This window comes from Zalophus californianus, chromosome 2 (assembly GCF_009762305.2).
Source record: "Zalophus californianus isolate mZalCal1 chromosome 2, mZalCal1.pri.v2, whole genome shotgun sequence".
Taxonomy (NCBI): domain Eukaryota; kingdom Metazoa; phylum Chordata; class Mammalia; order Carnivora; family Otariidae; genus Zalophus; species Zalophus californianus.
Window position 1 is genome coordinate 55815830 of NC_045596.1, and position 22321 is coordinate 55838150.

Here is a 22321-nt window from a genome sequence, read left to right on the forward strand (position 1 = left end):
AAAGAAAGGGGTCCTGTTATCTTTACTATATCTTTCCCTTGTGGCCTTTTTTTGTTTGTTTGTTTATATAACAAATGGTATATTCATTTTCGTATTAATGAGCTATGCAAGTTCAAGAAGTGTCTCATCCTACTAGGAAAGACAAATTCACTGAAAAGCAATAATGTTGTTTTCCTGCATGATAACTACCATTAGTTGTTCAAGATTAAATTAGCCAAAGAACTCTTCCAATGGAAATTAACTTATAATACATTATGGCACCACTTATGATCTTGGACTATCTACTAGAATGGGGTCAATAATAATAGCAAAGAAAAACAAGACAAATGTAAAACACGCTATGAAGAAAATTTAAGTAACAATGAAGTGCAGATCATAACAGTTATATTTTGAATGCTAAAATCATATTTAGCAAAAGGGACTTTTAAAAACAAAACATTCACCACTCTTTTTTAAAATGTAGGCCATCATGCTTCATACTTATAAAATTAGTTATTCCAAGCAACATGATCACATGGAGACACATTTGTCACAGATACATAGAAATTTAGCAATTTATTTTTAGGATTCCATTCCACAGGTAGATGGACATATAATGATATTTTCTAGGTTGAACTTAAATGAAAGTAGTTCACATTTACTCAGTCCAGGATTGATGAACAAAAGAATCTTAACTGCCCAGAACTAGATTTTGAATTTTTATCTTTTAGACCTATGTCTTACATCTAAAAATTCTGTATTTCACTCTTGAAATAAAAAATAATCAGTTATCGGTCCTTGAATAAAGGCTTAAAAGTTACTCTACTACTGTATTCATATCGAGGACGATAAAAGGAGCAGAATGAAATTATTCTAGAAGGTTTAGTCATAACCAAAGCAGAAGCCAGGAATGATCACAGGGAAACAGGATAATTTAATGACATTACTAAAAGAGTGGGAATCCCTACACCACCTAGATGATTAGGAAAGGGGTTATTAGCTAAGCCATTGTCTGAAACCCACTGAGTCACTGGTCCCTTTGAAAAATGATTGGTCATTCTTTTCTAAAGATGGGTTTTTAAATTTAAGAGAAGCTTCAAGCAGCAGAGCTGAAAGATAAAAAGAACACAGATCTTGCATGGGTTTAGATTTCTCTTCTTAGGCAAAGGATTGAGGTAAGATATCAAAATCTTTGCTTTCATAATTTTAAGAACCCAAATCAGTCAACTCGGAAGGATAAACTACCAGGGTCCTCTCAATGCTTATATAGATCAGTAATTTGAATTAGGGCAGGAGTTTTTACACCTGGAGGACAAGAGCTAATATGCTTCCTCAGGTTGCATTATAAATCAATATTACAGTTTCATTTTATAATCTCTTTCCTTAAATTAGAAAAATATTGACTCAGTTGCTCAGTTTTAATATATTTTATGTTATTAAACTTTTAAATGGACTTGTATCTGTTATTGAACTAATTGTCAGATCTTTATTGTAGTATTTTTACTACTACGTTAAATAGACATTAAAACTGTTTTCATAATAAAGACCTAGTTCATTGACCCCAGTCATGGGCCACCCATGATCAGAAGGACCCATTCCCTGATGTACAGAACAACGCCAAGTGATGAGGCCATCTTGTTCATTAACTCATTCAACTACATCTCATGCCACCAAATGAATCATTTGGTCAAGCTAAAAGGGCAAGCAAACAATTCTGGTTTTTGTAAACAGCTGCTCTGAGAAAAAGAATAAGTTCTGCTATAAATATTTATAAATCTACCTTTTTTATTTTAAATCCTAATATATAAGTAAATACTATAGAATTCACCCAATTACTCTTCTGATTGAACAATACCAACCACTTATTGTTATGATTTTTATGATAGAGGGTCTATTTAAAGCTCAATTTCACACCTTATTTTCTAGATATTTCATCTGAAAATGAGAACCATAATTCTTCTTGGGCTACTGGGAGCCACAATGTCAGCCCCAGTAAGTGATTTCATGGTACATGTAAAATCAACCTGTGAAACCTGTAACAAATCCTTCTTTGACCATTTCTGGTTTTTATTTTTTAGCTCATCCCACAGCACCTGATGTCTGCAAGCAACAGCAATGAGGTTAGTTTAAACACATACAACAAGCTCTCCATTTTTTTTTTTTAAGGAAACCCAGGGCAGAAGAGATAAAAACCTTCATTCTCTAGCTCATGCTTTCTCAAAAAAACAAATCTTAAAAAGGAGTGGGTAAAGGTACCTGGGTGGCTCAGTCAATAAAGCCTCCTACTCTTGATTTTGGCTCAGGTCAAGATCTCAGGGTCTTGAGATCCAGCGCCCCTCCTTGGGCTCCGCAATCAGCAGAAAGTCGGCTTGAGATTCTCTCTCCCTCTCTCTCCCCCCGGCCACCATGCTCTCTCACTCTTTCTCTAAAATAAATAAATAAATCTTTTTTAAAAAAAGCCTTAGTTTATCCTGCATTCCTATCTACTAGCTCTTATATCTGAATGCATTTTCAATGTTCATGTTTATTTGGTATACCAGGTTTTTTCTAGAATATTATTTTGCTCCCCTGTGTGACTGTAAATTCTTTAAAGGCAGAGACAATATCTCATATATCTTTTTATTTTAACAGCACCCAATATGGGTGTATACAGGTGTTTAAGAGCATAAAAATGACTGACTAAACCACTGGAATGGGGGGAAGTTGCGCAATCTCAGACCCAGCAGGGGAGAGGTCATTAAATCCCAATCTCTAATCACTGTAATTTAGTACAAGCTTAGTGAGAAAACACCCCTAGCAGGAAACTGATTGGTCAGCCCTGGCTTGTTCTATATTTGTAGTACATCTTGTTCTTGATAGTTTTAGCATGTGTAATCACCTTGTTTTCATATTATCTTTCCTTTTCTAGTTACTTCTGAGTCTTAATAATCCTCAACTTCGGCCACTACAGATTCAGGTACCTCAATAATTATTTTAAGAATATTTTTTGACTGCTTAGTTCTTAGAGTATTTTGTAGAGAACAAAATGTTTACTGATTTCATTTCTGAAATCTCAATTTTTAAGGTTATGAATTTGTCCCACATATTCTAATGACCATTTGTTTGAAGACAAAAGTAAACATTGCAATCCGATTAACACTTATTTATTGAAAACTTGGTAAGTGCCAGGCACAAATTCTCACAACTATGAGATAAATTAACTACTTACACAAAGTCATACTCAACTGTTAAAAAAAGAAAGGACTTAAAACCAGTCTGGCAACTGCAGAAACCATACTCTTTATCCATCTTATTCTGCCCCATATTTTTTATGGCCATTGGGAAGTTGGCATTCTTCATTATATTTGCACAGCTCATAATGTGCCAAGATACCATCCTTTTTTATAATGCAGCATTGGAATTACAGAAATTGTCTACATTTTGCCTTTTTCTTGCTTAGGACTGATTTTAAATTCTTTTCAAAATGAAAGAAATGCTTCCTTTCTTCCTTTTGTGTCCTTCCAGGGCCCATTTAATTCATGGATCCCTCCTTTCTCTGGGATCCTGCAACAGCAGCAGCAAGCTCAAATTCCGGGGCTCTCTCAGTTCTCTTTACCAGCTCTTGACTGGTTTGCTGGACTGTTCCCAAATCAGATACCTTTCCCAGGATGGGTCAGTTTTGCCCAAGGAACCCAGGTGGGACAGCTGGACCCCTCACAGCCTCAACCACCACCGCAGACCCAGCAGGGCCCTAATCATGTAAGTCGGGCCTCTCCCATCCTGTTGTTCTGAGGAGAGAGAACACACGCTGAATGTGAAAATGAGTAAGAATCAGCTTTAAAAGAAGACAGAAGTTACTGAGAAAGACTTCTTTCTCATAATTTGCTCTACCATCACTGGAAATTCTTCCTTTTCTGATTTCTAACATGAAAAATACCATTTAAATCAGCTCTTCTATCATAGCCACAAGTCAAGAGTGTTAAAAACATGTCCAAGAAAAAATAATCAGGGAAATTTCATCTTCAAAGAAGAAACAATTTGCATTAATGATATACATATAATACATGACCTTTGTTGTCATAGACGTCTTTAATACAATTTATAAATGCATATGGCTAGGGTGCCTGGGTGGCTCAGTTGGTTAAGCGACTGCCTTCAGCTCAGGTCATGATCCTGGAGTTCCGGGATCGAGTCCCACATCGGGCTCCCTCCCCGGCAGGGAGTCTGTTTCTCCCTCTGACCCTCTTCCCTCTCGTGCTCTCTGTCTCTTATTCTCTCTCTCTCAAATAAATAAATAAAATCTTTAAAAAAAAATGCATATGGCTAGGTCTAGGAAAAACAGCTCTGGAATTTTATGTTAAAAAGTCAAGTATAACTGGGGTGTCTGGGTGGCTCAGCCGGTTAAGCATCCAACTCCTGATTTTAGCTCAGGTCATGATCTCAGAGTCGTGAGATCCAGCCCCATGTGGGGCTCTGTGCTGGGCATGGAGCCAGCTTAAGATTCTCTCTCCTCCTCTTCCTCTGCCCCTCCCCCTGCCTGCACTAACTCTCTCCTCTCTCTCTCTCTCTATCTCTCGCTCTCTAAAAAAAAAAAAAGTCAAGTATAATTTTTTTATATCTTTTTTGGCAGGTTATGCCCTATGTGTTCTCCTTCAAAATGCCTCAAGAGCAAGCTCAGGTAAATGAGTAGAATACTATCACTCCTAGAGAGAGATGGCTAACCATAATCTCTATCTAATGCTTTCTTTTATACTTGTAGCGCTGAGTCCTATAGCAGGGCTATGAAAACTGATAGAATTATCATTGTCTAGTGCCACTATTGCTGGGCTGGCATCAGTTTGTTAATGTTAGGCTCACTTAATAATACCTGAAGAAAGGACAGCTAAGGAGAGTCCCCAGAACCCCTGAGTTTCCAGGGCATTACTGTATTGGGAATAAAAGAGCTCGATAAGCTGTAGGTCTTGGTCCCTCTGCATGATGTTTGTACTGGCATTTGGAAACTCAAGAGAAATACCATGGGCTGACTTTGCCTAACCCTAAATTTTGTCTCAGAGGGAGATCATTAAACAGATAAAATATGATATGATGTACAGATAAGAAACACTTGCCACGTTATTTGGCAGTCAGGGCATTCTGCTCAAATTATTACCAGGTTCTTGTATATTTTCAATTTAATTACCTATTACAATCAAATGGTGGTGATTTCCATTAAACCTTAAAAAAATGAATGCCAACTAGTATTATCATTAGAGTAATATGGAAAACCCTCTCAAGATTAGTTTCACCTAATTAACTTTTAATAGACTAGGTTCAAAGAAATAGGGACATGGATAAATTATTCACTAGCAGAGTACTGACCATTTCATAAAAAGTTACACCACTTGGCTCTCATGTGATCATAATTATGTAATTTTTGTCCCACGCTCATTATAAAATAAAAGTTCTAGACATTACCTCATTCTACGCCAGAGCCTTTAGAGAGTAGATACATGGTAAGTGGGATTACTTCATTTTAAGGATCAGGGAACTAAGTCTTAATGAGATTAAATTCCCAACCTTAATGAAAGTAAATAGCTGAGTTGGGATATAACTCTTCATCTTTCCTTAACCACTAAACCAGTGGTTCTCCACCCTAGCTTTGCATTAGAATCTCTGGTGGTAATTTGGAAAATTACAAATGCCTGAACCCTACTCACACCTAATGAATCAAGACCTGATGAGTAGATCCCAAATAAGATTATCTACTAAAATGCTCAAAAGGTGATTTTTAATTCTTAACCAGAAATAAGAACCATTGCATAAAATGTATTTCTCAAACTATAGTTGTTTTTTTAACCCTTATGTTTAATATAGTCTCTTATTTAATTATGCAAAGACACAAAACATACTAAACTCTAGGTACTAGGATCCCCATTTTCTATAAACACATATGCATGTATAGACACACACAGGCATAAATGGAAGCCAATACATGATAATGTGGGTGGTAAAGTTGCAGGTGATTTTATTTGTTCCTTGTCTATTTCTGGATTTTCCAAATACTCTAAAAAGGCTTATGGATTATCTTTAAAAAATGGCAATTATTAAAGGAACACATTCTTGAGAATTCATTCATTATCATAGAACTTCTAATACCATTCCTGCAGTATAATGATTCTTAAAAAATATAGGGAAAATGTCCGGTAAGTCAGACATGACTTCTTAAGTATTCGCAAAGTAAACTGTACATAAAGTTTGTATATAAAGTATACAGTTTGTATAAAAAGTCCGCAGTGCCCTTTCTTAAAAGCCTATTATTTCACTACTTCTTTCACGTGTTTGGTCAAGCAACCTTGAAACAAAGTCCAGTATCATGTGCAATATGAGTTATTTCTAAAGTTTGAGAAGGGCTGCTTCACACATTATTTTGTTCATAAAGTTACTAGATATAAACCACAGACCTTTTTAAAAAGGCCTCTACTGATGTAAAGGAAGCTCTTACATACTTCTCTGTTTACAAATAGATGCTTCAGTACTATCCGGTCTACATGCTCCTACCCTGGGAACGATCTCAACAAACAGCCACACAGTCACCTCCACAAATGGGACAGCAGCAATTTGAGGAGCAGGTACTACTGTTTGATTTTAGTCCGACTAGTTCCATCTGAGACTAGAGGAGATACTGTCAGTTTTCAGAGGAGAGAATATCTGAGTATATTTACTGCAAAAGCTCAAAAGCCTGAACTGGTGGTCACAAAAAGATACAGTGCGTTCCAAACAATGAATCATGGAACACTACATCAAAAACTAACATAATAAAATAAAATTAAAAAAAAAGATACAGTGAATTCTCCTAACATATCACTAATTTGGAAATGCCCAAAGGCTGGGTTTTAAAAGAATGAAGTCAGTGAGTGAACTTCAATAAAATCAGAGGCCAAAAGATGAATCATCTTGGAAAACTTTTTTTCTGACTTTTAAAAAGCTACAAGCATCCTTCTTGTCATGTTTACATGTGGTTATTATTAAGAAAAAAAAATAGCTTCCATGATGGAAGGCACCTATGATCACTAAATACAATTAGATAACTAATAATTAATATTGAGTTTTGTGGATTTTGTGTACCTACAGTATATTTTTAGAATTCTAATGTAATTTCAGGTGGGCCATATATAACTAGATTTCTTTTAGTTAGAATGGGGAAAAATTTTAATAGTTTATCACTGCTCTAAAACTAAATTAGAGAAAACTGAAAATTATACTTTAAGTGACTGGTAGTAGTAATTCTAATTAAGTTGTGTTAGTTTAAAGAGAAAAGAATTTCAACCTAGAAATCATATGGTATTAAAAAGATGCTTGGTAATTTAACAATAATTTTTACCACCTAGATCATATGAACTTTCAAAAAAGCATTTAATACAATATAAATATATATATAATTTTAAGTAATAATTTATTACAAAATTATGACAAAATCATCACAGCAAATCTAACCCATTTTCCAAAAATCTGACAGATGCCATTCTACACTCAATTTGGATATATTCCAATACAAGCAGAACCTGTAAGTAATGCATACATTTCATTGAAAAAAAAAAACACATAACTTTTGAAACGACTTGCTTCAGAATGTATTAAATCTATCAGCACTCTTCAGCCAAAAACCATTAGGAACACACCCATAGTTGAACAAAATTAGATTTATCTACTCATTGCAATGAGGGAAGACCCACATGGGGAACTGTGGGTATCTTAATAGGAAGATGACTGTTCAAAGGGTCTGGGTTTCTGTCAGGTGATTTTGAGGAGAGTTAAAGAAATAATGGTCCACTCTGAATTGGGTGTTCTCAAGAAGTGATGGGTAATTCTATGACTGGTAATTAAACAATTCTTACCTAGAAGATAAAGGCAAAGAAGAGTGAGGCAAAGGCTCTGATTTGGTAAAGAAGGAAGAGTTATTCAGATTATCCAGGATATGAGGATGCCTGGAATTTTTGTGGCTTGCATGGTAATCTTCTTTAGACAAGATTACACAGTTTTGTTTTGTTCTGTTTTTTCGTCTTATTTCATCGTGTTCAGACTTGACCGTGTCTGATGTCGGTATTCTGTAGGATTGTTAATGTTCAACAGAACACCAGGGCCTAGCAGCAAATGTCCGGTAAGCTCCTGACAACACAAGCAGAGTTGTGTGTCCTGGGTCAGGAGCTGCTTTTCTCTTTCTCAAATCTAAACGATTATCTTTGTTTTTAAGAAACTAAAATTGAAGAATTTGGGAAGTGTGTAGCTGCCTTGGATGCAAAACCACATATTTTATAGATGAAAAATTTAGACATTTTTTTCAACTTTCCAATGTTACAGGTTATGCCGGGAGGACAGCAGCAACTAGCCTTAGATCCCCTCCTAGGCACAGCTCTTGAAACTGCTGTGATGGTAAGATCCCTTACCACATTGTGCTCCCAGAGGTCAGCAACTGGGAGCTGACAGGTTCCTGCACTAGTGTTCATTTTAATGGACTTAACTATTATTTTTCCATCAACAATTATTATTCCTTCCACCTATAATCTTTTGCCAGTCAAGATTCAATTTACTCAGTTCATCAAATATTTACTTCTCTATAACAGATACACTCCTAGGGACACTCATTTAAAATCAGGTATTATGAGACATCCACATTTGCCGGCATATATTTATAGCCATTCTATGATAGATTATAATCTAAAAAACTAATAAAGTCCTTTACTTCTTAAATAAATTCTTTACCTTGCATATCAATCCTGTTGCTTTATATTCTTCCCAATTTTGACCTTGTATTTGAACCTGTAACTGCTTTGTGTTCTTTCTAATTCTCTATAGTCAGCAGGAGGAGTGATACCATATCTACAAAAAGAAGTAATAAACTTTAAACATGCCAGTGGAGGAATTTTCATTCCTTCAACTTCACAAAAACCCAGTACTACAAATTCTTTTGCTCCTGCTATCGACCCAACTATTACCCCAGAGTTGATGGAAAAGAAGGTAGAGTAATCAAAGATTTATTTTATGTAAGAAATTGTTACCTAATGGAAAATATAAAGTTAATGCTTAATTTGTAAGACTCAGTCATAGAAATAATAAGTTAATGATATAGTAAAATACATGGCCTTTACCTTAAATAGGGAGGCCAATAATTGATTACTAATAATCAATTAATTAGAATATAATTTAATTTTGATTTAATAAGCACTTCTTATGAACGTCCTTTTCTCACTAGGCCAAGATTGATTACTTAAAGGAACCATAAGATGTTGTCCTAATCATTCCGAGTTTTTGGTAGGTATTTGCCAAAAGGCATGCATTAAGTACCATGATACATCCTAAATTAAAAAAGAAAAAAACAAAAACTGTCAGGGGAACTCATGAAGTGGTCTTACCAAAATCAAACAAACAAACAAAAAAAGTTAGTGCTTATATAGTTCTATAAAGATAATAGTAATCGTGGGACTTCAACAACTTTTTAAAAATAAAAGTAAATTTTTCAGAGTCATGTCTGCCTATGCCATAAATTTGGTATAAACTCTGAAAACACAAGTAGTAAATATACTAGATCCATGTAAAAGATATTTTACAAACACAATATAGAGTCAGTTCTCCTAAAGAATCACTTCACTTTGCAAGCTAGAAGTTTTAACAATGTCAATACATCTGTATTAGACTGGAATGAAATAAAGTCTTAAAGTGATTTTTAAAAAATGCAAAAATCACATGGAAATTTAAAATTCCATGACCTTCCTATCAAACATAACCTTAATTAATTACCTGTCCTAATGGGATTGGTTGGCTGTGAGGCTCGTGGGTGTTTGATAGAAGGGCAGGCTGGGATGGCACCAAGAAGTAAAAAACACACACTAAAAAGCAAACAATTTGGCCTGAAGGGAAAAATAAAAGGCAAGGGTTTTTTGAAATCTCCTCCCTGCTGCCTATGAGTCTTTTCTGATTCCTACATCTGTGAAAATGAATCCTCAGCATTCTTCAGTTAAAAAAAAAAAAGTCTATAAAATATAACCAGAGTGAATAGTTTAGCACCTCTTTAGAAAAGTCTCTTTTATAATATGACATTTTGTACGATGCAAATCAATTCAGGTTATTTAATGAGAAATACTAAAGGATTTCAGTGTAGTATGACCTTCCTTCTATGTGACAACAGTGCCAGAAGTAAAGTTTTCTAGTTTTTATTAGGCATTTTGGAAAATATCTAGGAAATGTTCCACAAAACAGTCTAATGGTATTAAAATGCACTCCTATCTTATTTTTCAGAGAAAAAGCTATGGCAGTGCCCCGGATATCATTTTAGGCTCTTTGCTTCCTCAATGCTAATATCAGTTCTTTGAAATACACAAAATACTCTTCTCTTGAATTTCTTTTTACTTATAAATAATATTATACTCTTTAAATAAGTCATAGAAAATAATACAATTGTATAATAAGTCCTGTCTTTACAAAATTATGTTTCTTTTCAAATATCCTACCTTGCATAATCTAGAAAGTAACAACGAGAATAAAGCTAATATCACTGGATCAACTAGATCATTGCATTTATTGTTTATTAAGGATAGCTTTGGAAAATGAGAATAAAGATACACTGTCATTGGATTTATGAGTGTGGTGATTGTGACTAATGAACTAAAGTATGTACCTTTGACATATCATCTCATTATTACCCCCAGGCCCATTCAGCTAGACTCCTTCTGATGCACTTCCCCTCAGAATCAAAACATTTGGTGGCAGGCATCAAGAAGTGCATGCTCCCAGTAGGACACAGCTACACAGAGAGATGGCTGTCCTCACCGAAAAGGTTAGATGCCTAGGAAGATGTATGCTGGTTTGAGGAGGCAGCATCCTGTACAGAAAAGGGCATAGATTTAGGATTTCATCATATCTGGTTTTGAGCCTTCAGCAGGTCACTTAACCTGAGTCTCGGGTGTAAAACAGAGATAACAATACCTTTTAGAACGTCTGAAGGGACTACATGAAGTAACATATAAGATACCTGGCCATACAAAGTACTCAAAAAATGTCAATTCCCCCCCCTTCACTTGTTACCATGGAAACTTCGTACTTATTTTCTTAGCTTTGGAGCTACAGCTGAAATTCTGAGAAAACAGGAAAACTGACATTTAATATGCTTTATATATTTGTATGTAAATGTGAGTTGTGTGTGTGTGCATGCACACAGAAAGAAAGCTGAATGTATAAATGAGTGAATACATGAATGTGTTAAGTGGTTTCAAACAAATTTGGTTAGTATTCTGGGCTTTAAAGTTGATCAAAATTCCTAGAATCATACCTTTTCCAGAATTTAGTAACATTATGACTCCAAAAACTGCTACATACCCTGTGGAAGAGCAACCCAATAATCACATATTCTATTTTCATCTTATATTTTCTCCTTTTCCCCTAAGTTGGTGAATTGAATGACTGTAATTCTGGGTAACTGACTGACCTCTTACTATTGGACATGATATCGAGATTCATAGGTCAAGATGTCTGATGAAAGCAGTTATTCAGCACTTGAGAACATTGTGTCCCCAAATTCCAAGAGTTCACAAGGTCACTGAAAAAAATCACATGAGGTAATTCATGCTGAGTGTTTAGAAAACAGGCACACACTAACTTCTCTTCAAGGAGGAGAAAGAGGATGGTCAGAGACGAAAGAGGAGAGATGAGCACAACGTAGCTACTCTGTTCAAGGGACGGTGAAGAGAAGCAGAACTCAGGGAAAACTGCAAAACTCTAAGCATCAAACTAAAATCACGTCAAGAGTTTGGCAATATCAGGGGCACCTGGGTGTCTCAGTCATTAAGCTTCTGCCTTTGGTTCAGGTCATGATCCCAGGGTCCTGGGTTCGAGCCCTGTGTCGGGCTCCCTGCTCGGCGGGAAGCCTGCTTCTCCCTCTCCCACTCCCCCTGCTTGTGTTCCCTCTCTCGCTGTGTCTCTCTCTGTCAAATAAATAAATAAAATCTTAAAAAAAAAAGTTTGGCAATATCAGGGGTTACAATAATAAATACTGTGAAAAATATGAGGATTACATAAATACAACAGTAACAGGTAAAAGCATAAAATGGAGAAGTATTACATAAAATAATGCAATGTTAAACATTGTTACTCTGAGAAATATTTTGATAAAAACATTCATATTAAGCTAAGTATGCTGAAATTATTTATTCTAGGCAATATTACCAGGACCTTATTACTCTGGATAGCTTTAACAGATCCAATTTAGCGACTTAGCTTAAAAAATAAATTCTCTAATCTCTGACTGTTCAGGATCCAATCTGTTTCAGGAAGATGTTAAATCATGTTAAGGTATTCATGAGCAACAACTATGTTTGAAAACCTGAATACTATAATTGCTATCAATGAAATATATTACATTTCAAAGTACTTTATAAAAGAACTTTAAACTCTACCATTTTTGTTAGCAAAGTTAGGAAGACAAAAATGTACACTTAATGGAAATATCAGCAGAATACAAGCAAAAAACTATCTTTTGTTTGTTTTAATCCTAACATCCCAATTGCCCCATCCCAGGCCAATAAAAAAAAGATGAAGCAGAAAAAAGCAGCTCAACCAACTCATTTTGTACTGATTTGAACAGAAAAAAAATCTACATAGAATAATTTCTCTAAAATCAGCTCTGCGTAGATTTTATAATCCACAATGTTTTGTTTTGTTTTGCTTTAAATGTTTCTTTGGGGGAGGGGACATCACACTTTTACTCAATTAAGAGAAACATTTTTACAGTCTTGAGGTCTTTTATATTTTTTATACTTACCATGCCACAAATTCATGGGGAATGGGTTCCAATGCTCCTCAAAACTTTCTCCAATGGTTGCTTCCTAACTGAATGTACTAAAATAGCTTTAGTTAAAGACTAAAATATAGAATCCACGCATGACTTCACCTTCAACATTATATCCATATCTAATCTATCATCATGGTCTAGTATCACTTGTACTACACAGATTTTAGGTATGTGGTTTGATGAGTTTTATTCACACACACACACATACACACACACAAATGTATATACCTTGTAGCCACCACCCCATCAAGATACAGAACATTTCTATCACCCCTGGAAAGTCCTTCTTGCTCTTTTCCAGTCAATCTCATCTCCCACTGTCATGCCAGGCTACTACTTTAAAATTTTTTCTGTCAGTATATACTAATTTTGCCTGTTCTGGAACTTTATGTAAATTAAATCATACATTATATATTCTTTTGTATCTGGAGCCTGTTACTCAATAGAATGCTTTTGTGATTCAGCCATGTTACTGTTTCAGTTGTATATTACATTACATGAAAGTACCAGTTTCTTTCTTCATTCTCCTATGGAAGAACATTTGCATTGTTTCTAATTACTGAACATTACAAATAAAGCTGCTATGAATGTTCTTATACAAATCCTTTCATGAACATATATTTTCATTTCTCGAGTAAATACCAAGGAGAGCAAAATCATATGTATATGTTATAAATAACCATTTTATACTCCGATCAGCAGTGTGTCAGAATTCCAGTTTCTCCACCTTCTGGCCAACATTTACAATCATCTTTTTAAAAAAATCATTTTCATGAATTGCTCTTTGGCCACACATCCCTTCAAAGGTTAACTTTCATGGAGTCTGACCTCCATCACTTCCTCTCTCTCAAAAGTTGCTGCATGAACATTGTCATGATTATTGTTTTGACTTTAAAAAGTATTTATAAATAACCACTGACTCCTACATCTACATCTCAGTCTAATCTATTAAATAGTGAAGTTTACAGCTAGTCTAATATAGTAAATAGTTCAAAATTGTCTGTCTTTTTAATGTTAGCTATTTTAACAAGTACGAAGAAGCATCTCATGGTTTTAATTTGCATTTGCCTGATGACCAATATAGCTTTTTTATGCTTACTGGCTATTTGTGTATCTTCATTTCCAAAAATTATATTCAAGTCTTTTGTTGACTTTCTTATGATTGAATTTTAAGAGTTTTTAATATATTATGGATGAAAGTACCTTGTCAAATAAATGCATTTTGAATACTTTTCCCATTGTGTAGCTTGTCTTTTCATTTCTTAATGAGGTTTTTAAAAAAATACATTTTTTATGTTGATGCAGTTAAATTTGTCAATTTTTCGAAGATAAGTGTCTCTTGTGTCCTATTAAAGAAATCTTCACCTACTCCAATATATGAATGAATATATGTTCCTATGTTTTCTTACAGAATTTTTAATGGTATAGCTTTTATATTATTAAGTCTCTAGCTATTATTTTTTGTCTATAGCATGAATATAGAGTCAAGAATAATTTTTTTTCACACAGAGACCTAGTTGATGTTATACAGAATTATTTGTTTAAAAGAATACCATTTTCTAATTGAGTTGCCTTGGAACCCATACTGCAAATCAATTGACTTCATCTGCATCTGTTTTTGGACTCTATTCCATTTAATTGCTTTTCTCTTTTTGCATCAATACTACATGGTCTTCATTACTATAACTTTACATCTTTTGCATTTCCATATAAATTTTAGGATCATTTTACTAATTTCTACCCTGCCAGAGTTTTAATAGAATTGTGCTGAATTTCCAAATCAATTAGTAAAGACTTGATTTCTTAACAATATTGAGTGTTTCAATTCATGAACATGGCATATATTTATTTATTTAGGTCTTTTCTAAGTGTATCTCTGAAGTGTATTGTGGCTCTCAATGTACAGGTTTTGTAGTATTTGTTAAATTTATTTCTGAATATTTTATGTTCTTAAATTATGTTCTAAAATTTCATTTTCCATTTTCAGTATATAGAAAGGCAGTTGATTTTTATACATTGCACTTGTATGATATGATCGTGCTAAATACATTTATTAGTTTCCATAAGTATATTGTGAATTCCATATCATTTTCTACCAAAAAATAATATTTTTCTGGAAATAAAAATAATTTCACTTGTTTCTATTTATTTGTTTGCAATTATTCTTCTTAACTTGTTACACTGACTACAGTATCCATTGTAGTGGTGATTAGAGGAATAAAAGTGGGCATGTTTCCAGTGTCCCTTGTATTAGGGAGAAAGCAATTATTATTTCACAATTAAGTCAGCTATGCATTTCCCATAAATTATCAGATTGTGGAAATCCTTTTATTTCTATATTGGTGAGAATTTTTATTATGAATGTTTAGCTGAAACTTTTGTCAAATGATTTCTCTGCATTTACTGAAATAATAATATTAATTTTCCCTTTGGTCTGGTTATGTGGTGAATTATGTTGTTTAATTTTTTAATGTTGAATCAACCTTAACCTCCCGAAAAAAAAAAAAACACCAATTTGTTGTAATGCAATATATTTTTAAAATATTGCTGGTGTCAACACAAAATGAACAAACTTTTTAGAATCTCTAAAAGTAGGAAAGAGAGTTTTATTTGAGCCTAAGTTAGGACCGCTGCCCAGGACACATGCTCTTCACAGGGATGAAAGTGCTCCAGAGAATGAACAGTTTTACAAGGTTATATGCCTTTTTACATCTTGTAAAAGCTCAAAAGATTATAGATTAACACATAGGTAGGAATAACTTGTTACTGTTAGGGAATGCAGGGAGTAGGAACACTGATCAATACCTTAAGGACGCGATGGTTTTCCTTTAGGCCACTCATTTACAAAGTGGGGGTACATTGTACGTTTGGTGAGCCATAAATCAGGCTTTTGGTTTAAACAAAGTTTATAGACAATCACGCTGACATAGAAAGAAATCTAAAATAGATTCCCTTATATCCCAGGCCTTTAGAAGCTTTTTCTCTCGTCACTGGGTTCAACTCATTAATATTCTATGAATGATTTTTACATTTGTGTCCATGAATGTTATTAGTTGGCAATTTCCTTTTCTTATAATATCCTTGGCAGTTTTTATATTGGGGTTTTGCTGGTTTCATAACATGAGCTGGAAATGTTCTGTTCCTCTTAAGTATGTCTGTGTGATATTGGTATTATTTCTTCTTTAAATGTTTGATAGAACTCACCAGTAAACCCACTTGGGCCCAGAGCTTTCTTCAGGGGAATATTTTTAATTATACTTTATTAAATACAAGGTTGCCTCAATTTTTTATTTCTTCTTACATTGGATTTAGATGTAATGTCAATGAATGGGTCTAGCTGTGTTTCAATAAAACCTCATTTACAAAAGCAAGCATGGGCTACATATGACCCTCAGGCTATAATTTGCCAACCCCTAACTTAGATCACTGATTCTAAACGTTTCTTTTTTTCTTATATAAACATGTTAAAGATATAAAATTCTAATCATTCTTTTTTAACTCATGCATTACTGAAAAATGGATTTTAAATATCTAAATGTTTGAGTATTTTCAACATGTTATTATTATTACTTTTAAGATATACCATTGAAATCAGAAAATATATTCTTTTTAGAGATAATATTTTTATTATGTTGCCAGCTGATTCAAATACATTGTTGAAAACAAAAAAATGTGAGAAAAAGACAAAACAAAAAAGGAATAATTAGTAAATAAACATGGAAAAGTATTTCACATCTTATTTGATAATGAATGTGATGTATATTTATAACTCAGTAGGCACAAATGATACATAATTAAAATAACCAGGGCAGGTGAAAGTGTATTGTAACTAGCAGTCCACTTTCTCAAGGCAACAGACGATAATACATACTTTGTAATACAATTTTGTAAAATGTACCTTAAGTTTATATTCCTTGATTCAATTTATTTCATATCTGCATATCTAAGGAAATGATCCTATCTGTTATGCATAGAAATTCACTGAAGCTTTTATCAAACTACCAGAAAAAACATAAAACAATACAACAACAACAAAAATAAAACAAAGAAAAGTCTCCTCACAAAAGGGAACTACAAAACATTCATTAGCAGGATATTTAGCATTATTTATAATGAAGTATGTTCACATAATGTTAATTTGAAACTCAACAGAAATTAAGTATTCATAAAACTACCTAAAAAGCATGCACAACAATGACATCAAAATAATACAGACAAAAGTGTCAGGGTAAGAACATCAAGGTCCTGTTCTTTTACTTTTTAAAAATTTTCTGCAATGTGTTTATCATGTGAAATTTTTAAGGAAAAAAATTCTTTTAACATATCCCAAATAATTAAATGGCCTTTAAACACCCGTCCTTTATTTATTTATTCCTGACCATGACTGCATCAGCTCTAACATGGTTTTTCACTCAGAAATCAGCTACCCGGATGTTCCAATACTGCTTTAACCATCTCTTGGTGTCTCAGCCAAGAATGCCTGTCTCAGTTCCACCTGGAAATCTACCACAGGTACTTGCTGCTACTGAGATCATCTTGGGTACAGCTCACATTCCTGGTTGCTCAGTAAGGATGTCCTTCTGTTTGACTTGAACTTCCCCCTCTGTTCCACAGTCTACCTCAGGTATAAGCGGTTCCTGGCCTGTTCTATCATGCTGCTATCTGCTCCTCAGAATACATCAGAACACCCGGTGGCTGTTCCATATCTACCAGATATTTTATATCATTTTACTCCTATAAAATTCATTGTTACTAGTCACCACCTCAAACTATGGTCTGTCTTGGTGAATATTTTCTGTGCACTTAAAAATAATGCATATAATGCAGTTGCTGAGTCCCACGTTCTACAAATACCAGTAGATCGATTTGCTTGATTGTTTCATTCAAAATTTCCTATATTTTGACAGTTAAACAGACGTGAAAATCTCCAACTGTGATTGCTGATTTGTTTATTCTTCCCTGCTTCTGTCAATTTTTGCTTCATGTATTTTGAAGCTCTGATTGTAGGGGCGTACACATCTGGGACTCATATTTTCTTGAGGAATTGATCTTTTAATTATGACATGACCCTAATTATCTCCAATAATACACCATGTTTTGAACCTTACTTTGCCTAATATTAATGAAGACATACCAGCTTCTTATGCTTAGTGTTTACATGATACATCTTCTACCATCCTTTTACTTTTAGCTATGTCTTTATAGTTAAAGTATGTGTCTTATAAACAAAATATAGTTAGTTGGCTCTTGCTTTTTTATCCAGCCTCAAAATTTGTCTTTTAATTGGAATATTTAGTCCATTCAAATTTAGTGCATTTGTTGATATGATTGGGATTAAGTCTACTCACTAGCTTTCTGTTCTCTCCTGTGGTGTTTCCCCTCTCTTTTTTGAATTAAACCTGTATTATTATTTTTCCTTCCTATCTCCCTTATTGGCTTTTTAGCTAAAAATTTCATATCATTTAGTGTTTTCTTTGAGGATTATATTATACATCCTTAACTCATCATGGGCTATGTAGAATTAATATCCTACCTCTTTTTCTGTAACAAAATTATAGTACAATCTATAATACTATTTGTATTCTACTGTCCTTTGTGCTAATACTTTCATATATTTTGCCTCCACTCTTAAAAGATTTTAAAAAGAATAAAAGTCCTATATTTACTTACACAGTTAGCAATTTCAGTGCTCTTCCTTCCTTTCCATAGGTCTGAATTTTCACCTGGTGTAATCTCACTTTAACCTCAACTTTCCTTAAAGTTTATTCAGTTTGTGTCTGATAACTGTGAATTCCCTCAGTTTTTATTACCTAAAAATTCCTTCATCATGTCTACATTTTTATAGATTATCTTTTCTGGGTGTAGAATCCTAAATTGAGATTTTTCCCTTGAATGTCTCATTTTAAAGATATTATTACATTATCTTTTTTTCCCAAAAGATTTTATTTATTTATCTGAGAGAGAGAGAGATCATGAGCAGGGGTGAGGGGTAGAGGGAGAAGCAGACTCCCCTGTGAGTAGGGAGCCTGATATGGGACTCAATCCCAGGACCCTGGGATCATGACCTGAGTCGAAGGCAGACACTTAACTGACTGAGCCACCCAGGTGCCCATTACATTATCTTTTAGCTTCCATTGGTTCAGGTGAAAAATCAGCTATCATTAATATTGATGCTTCCCTAATATGCAATGTGTCTTTCTTTCCTTAAGCTGTTTAAAAGACTCTCTTTGTATCTTTGGTATTAGCAGTTGACTGCAACAGACTTAAAATGTAGTTATCTTTGTATTAATCCAACTTGCTGTGCCCTGAGTTTCTTGGATCTGTGCACTGGTTTTTGATAAAATTTGGAAAAATCTTCTCAATATTTCTTTGACTATTTTTCTGTTCCATTTTCTTTCTTCTCTCATTCTAGAACTTCAGTAACATACGTATTACAATACTTGATACTATCCCTCAGATCAGTGAGCCTTTGCTAATTTTAGTTTTCTCAGTTGTTCAGTTTGGAAATTTTCCATTGATCTTCAAATTCATTGATCCTTTTTTCTATTATAGATAATCTGCTTCTGCTATTAATATCATCCAGTGAATTTTTATTTTAAGTTTTTAAAATTTAAGTTCTTGGATTGCTATTTGATTTTTTAACAATAATATTATCTCTCCAGAAGTTACCAAAACTTTCAGACAATATTTTAATCATATTCCCATAAATCCTCTAACATGTTCAATCCTAGTTATTTTTAAATCCTTATCAGCTTACTTCAATTCCTAGATTGGCTGTAGCTCTGTTTCTATTGATTGATTTTACTTTTGAGTATGAGTAACATTTCCTTGTACGTGGTTAATTTATGTGTCATTTTGACTCGCCATAGAGCACTAAGATTAAACATTTCTGGGTATGTCTGTGAGGGTGTTTTTGGATGAGATTAGCATTTAAATTGGTAGACTCAGTGAAATAGATTGCCCTGCCCAATTGTAGGTGGGCAGCATCCAAGTCATTGAGGGCCTGAATAGAACAAAAGGCAGAAGAAGAAGGAATTTGCCCCTTTTTCCTGCCTCACTCCTTGAACAGGGACATCTCATTTCATCTTTTATTTCTTTGACCTGGGACTTCTACCATAGGTTCTCATGGTTCTCAGACCTTTGGACTGAAGGTGAATTACACCATTAGCAATCCTGGGTCTCCAGCTTGCAGATGGCAGATTGTGGGACTTCTCAGCCCCCATATCATGATTCAATTCCTCATAATAATTCTCAATGAAGATATATGGATATAGATACAGAGTTGACCCTTGAGCAACATGAGTGTTGGGGTACTAACCCCCCACACAGTCAAAAATCCATAAATGATTTTGGCTTCCCCAAAACTTAACTACTAATAGCCTACTGTTGACCAGAAGCTTTACTGATAACATAAGTAAGGCATATTTTGTATGTTATATGTATTATTTATTGTATTCGTACACTAAACAACAGAAAAGAAAATTTTATTAAGAAAACCATAAGGAAGAGAAAATACATTTACAGTACTTTACTGTAAAAAATATCCACATTTAGTGGACCCACACAGTTCAAACCCATATTGATTGAGGATCTACTATAGATACAGAAAAGAGATATAGTATACTGGTTCAATTTCTCTGGAAAACCCTAACTAATACATTTTGGATTTTTTTTTACATACTTAGTAATTTTTTCATTATATGCTGACTCTGCAAATGATGTATAGTAGAGGCTCTACATTCTGTTATATTCTTCTGAAGAATGTTGTATTTTGTGCTAATATAGTTAATATAGTGGAGGATCCACACTGGTTTTGTGGAAGCTTCTTTTTTTAAATTATTCATATATTCATTTCACTTTTATCTTCAGTGCTAGGACAAAACCAAGTCCTATCAACATGGTCTTTACACCTATGGGTTGCCCTTCTGGTTCTTGAATAGAAAATTTATGATATTTATCAAGCTCCTCTAAGTAATTGGAACTCTAATTCCTAACTCAGTCTCCACAGCAATAGGAAGTGGCTGAAATCTCTACTCTGTTCTTCAACTTTCCACCTCAGACATTCCCTCCATTATGGGGCTTCCCCATTCTGGCATCCCCAAACTCCCTTCTCTGACATCTCAGAGACCATCACTTCCTTACTGAGGAGGCTCCCAACCCCATACCCTGCAGACAAAGAGTGCCTATGAGGGAAAAGTGACAGAAATGTAGATTCAATCTTTCTTACAAGAGTCTAATTTCCTTAAGTTTCTGCACTGCTGTTTTTCATATTATGTCAAGAGTTTATATAATTGTATTAGCAGGTTTAGTTCAATACAAACTCTTCTGTTACTTAGATAAAGTGGAAGTCTATATTCTTCAGATTTTCCCTCAGAACTATCTTTTGAATATCTTATTCTTTACTGTCTCTACCCTCTTGAAGGCCATGCTCATCTCTTATGAGGATTAATATATTACCACCTCCATATTTGTTCCCCCTAAAACAGTGTTCATTCAAAAATGGAACCTCCATCATGTTACGCCTTTGCTTAAAACCTTCCCATTGGTCTCTGTTTAAACACCAAAATTTAATTGGCTTAAAGGTTCATATTACTTGGTCCTACTAATACATCAGTCATAAACCCTTTGATCATTACATTCCAACCAAAATAAACTCCTTTACATTTCATAAAATATGCCATGAACCTCTGATACCTGCTATTTCATACTCTGTTTCCTCTCCCGGGAACATTACTCCTCCTTCTCTTCATTTGGCTAATATTATACCACTTCTTAGGTCTTTACTTCTTTTGGTATATTCTTCCATAAATCACTTATATTAGCCTGGGGTGCCTGTTCTGTAGTTCTACAGTACCCACTTTCCCTTAGTCATTTCATTTATAAATTCTGTTTACTTGTATTTTGTCTAATAAGCTATAAGCTCTAGTAAGCCATGAACAGTGTCTTTGCTACTGAGTACTATACAGTGACGTCCATAGTGCCTGACTTGTACTTACAGCAAAATAAATGCTTAATAAATTAGTAAATTAATGACTATAACTTAGTTTGAACACAACCTGGTTCTCTCCATTGATAATTTCATAACTTAAATGGCAAGAGCAAACAGCTGAGCAGCCTTGTTTACTTATTTTCTCAAAAAATAAGACATGAAAATGCCACCAATGCACTTTGATTATCATATCAATTTCCATTAAGAATTATGTATATTTGATATATCTTAAAAACAGTTTTTAACATTTGCCTTCAAAGGTGTCCAATTATAAAAATTATTTTTGTGGCTGATCCAAAACTTACCTTGCCCAAATCAAGATGTATTATCTTTTTGAACATACAGTTATAATTTTAAGTATATAAAATTAAAAGACTATCTTTGTTATATGTTGTAGCCTAATGTCCAAAGGGGTTGGAATGTAACCTCTTCTGATATAAAAACCGTTTTTAAAATTACAGATTATATGACTATTTAAAATCTCTACAGCCACCTAATTCATTTCATGTTACTTGTGTTACGGTTAGGAACTAATTCTTCATTCCAGTTACACA

The 22321-nt window shown here is 34.0% G+C and overlaps 1 protein-coding gene across 1 annotated transcript; it reads left to right on the forward strand.

Moving 5' to 3' along the window:
• Positions 1–1907: 1907 nt before the first annotated feature.
• On the forward strand, positions 1908–10611 carry ODAM (odontogenic, ameloblast associated). Its single transcript, XM_027600394.1, has 11 exons — positions 1908–1971; positions 2058–2099; positions 2888–2935; positions 3484–3717; positions 4589–4636; positions 6462–6566; positions 7454–7501; positions 8296–8367; positions 8791–8952; positions 9188–9246; positions 10231–10611. The coding sequence occupies exons 1-10, from the start codon at positions 1921–1923 to the stop codon at positions 9215–9217; spliced, it is 840 nt and encodes a 279-aa protein (XP_027456195.1). The 5' UTR covers positions 1908–1920; the 3' UTR covers positions 9218–9246; positions 10231–10611.
• Positions 10612–22321: the final 11710 nt, after the last annotated feature.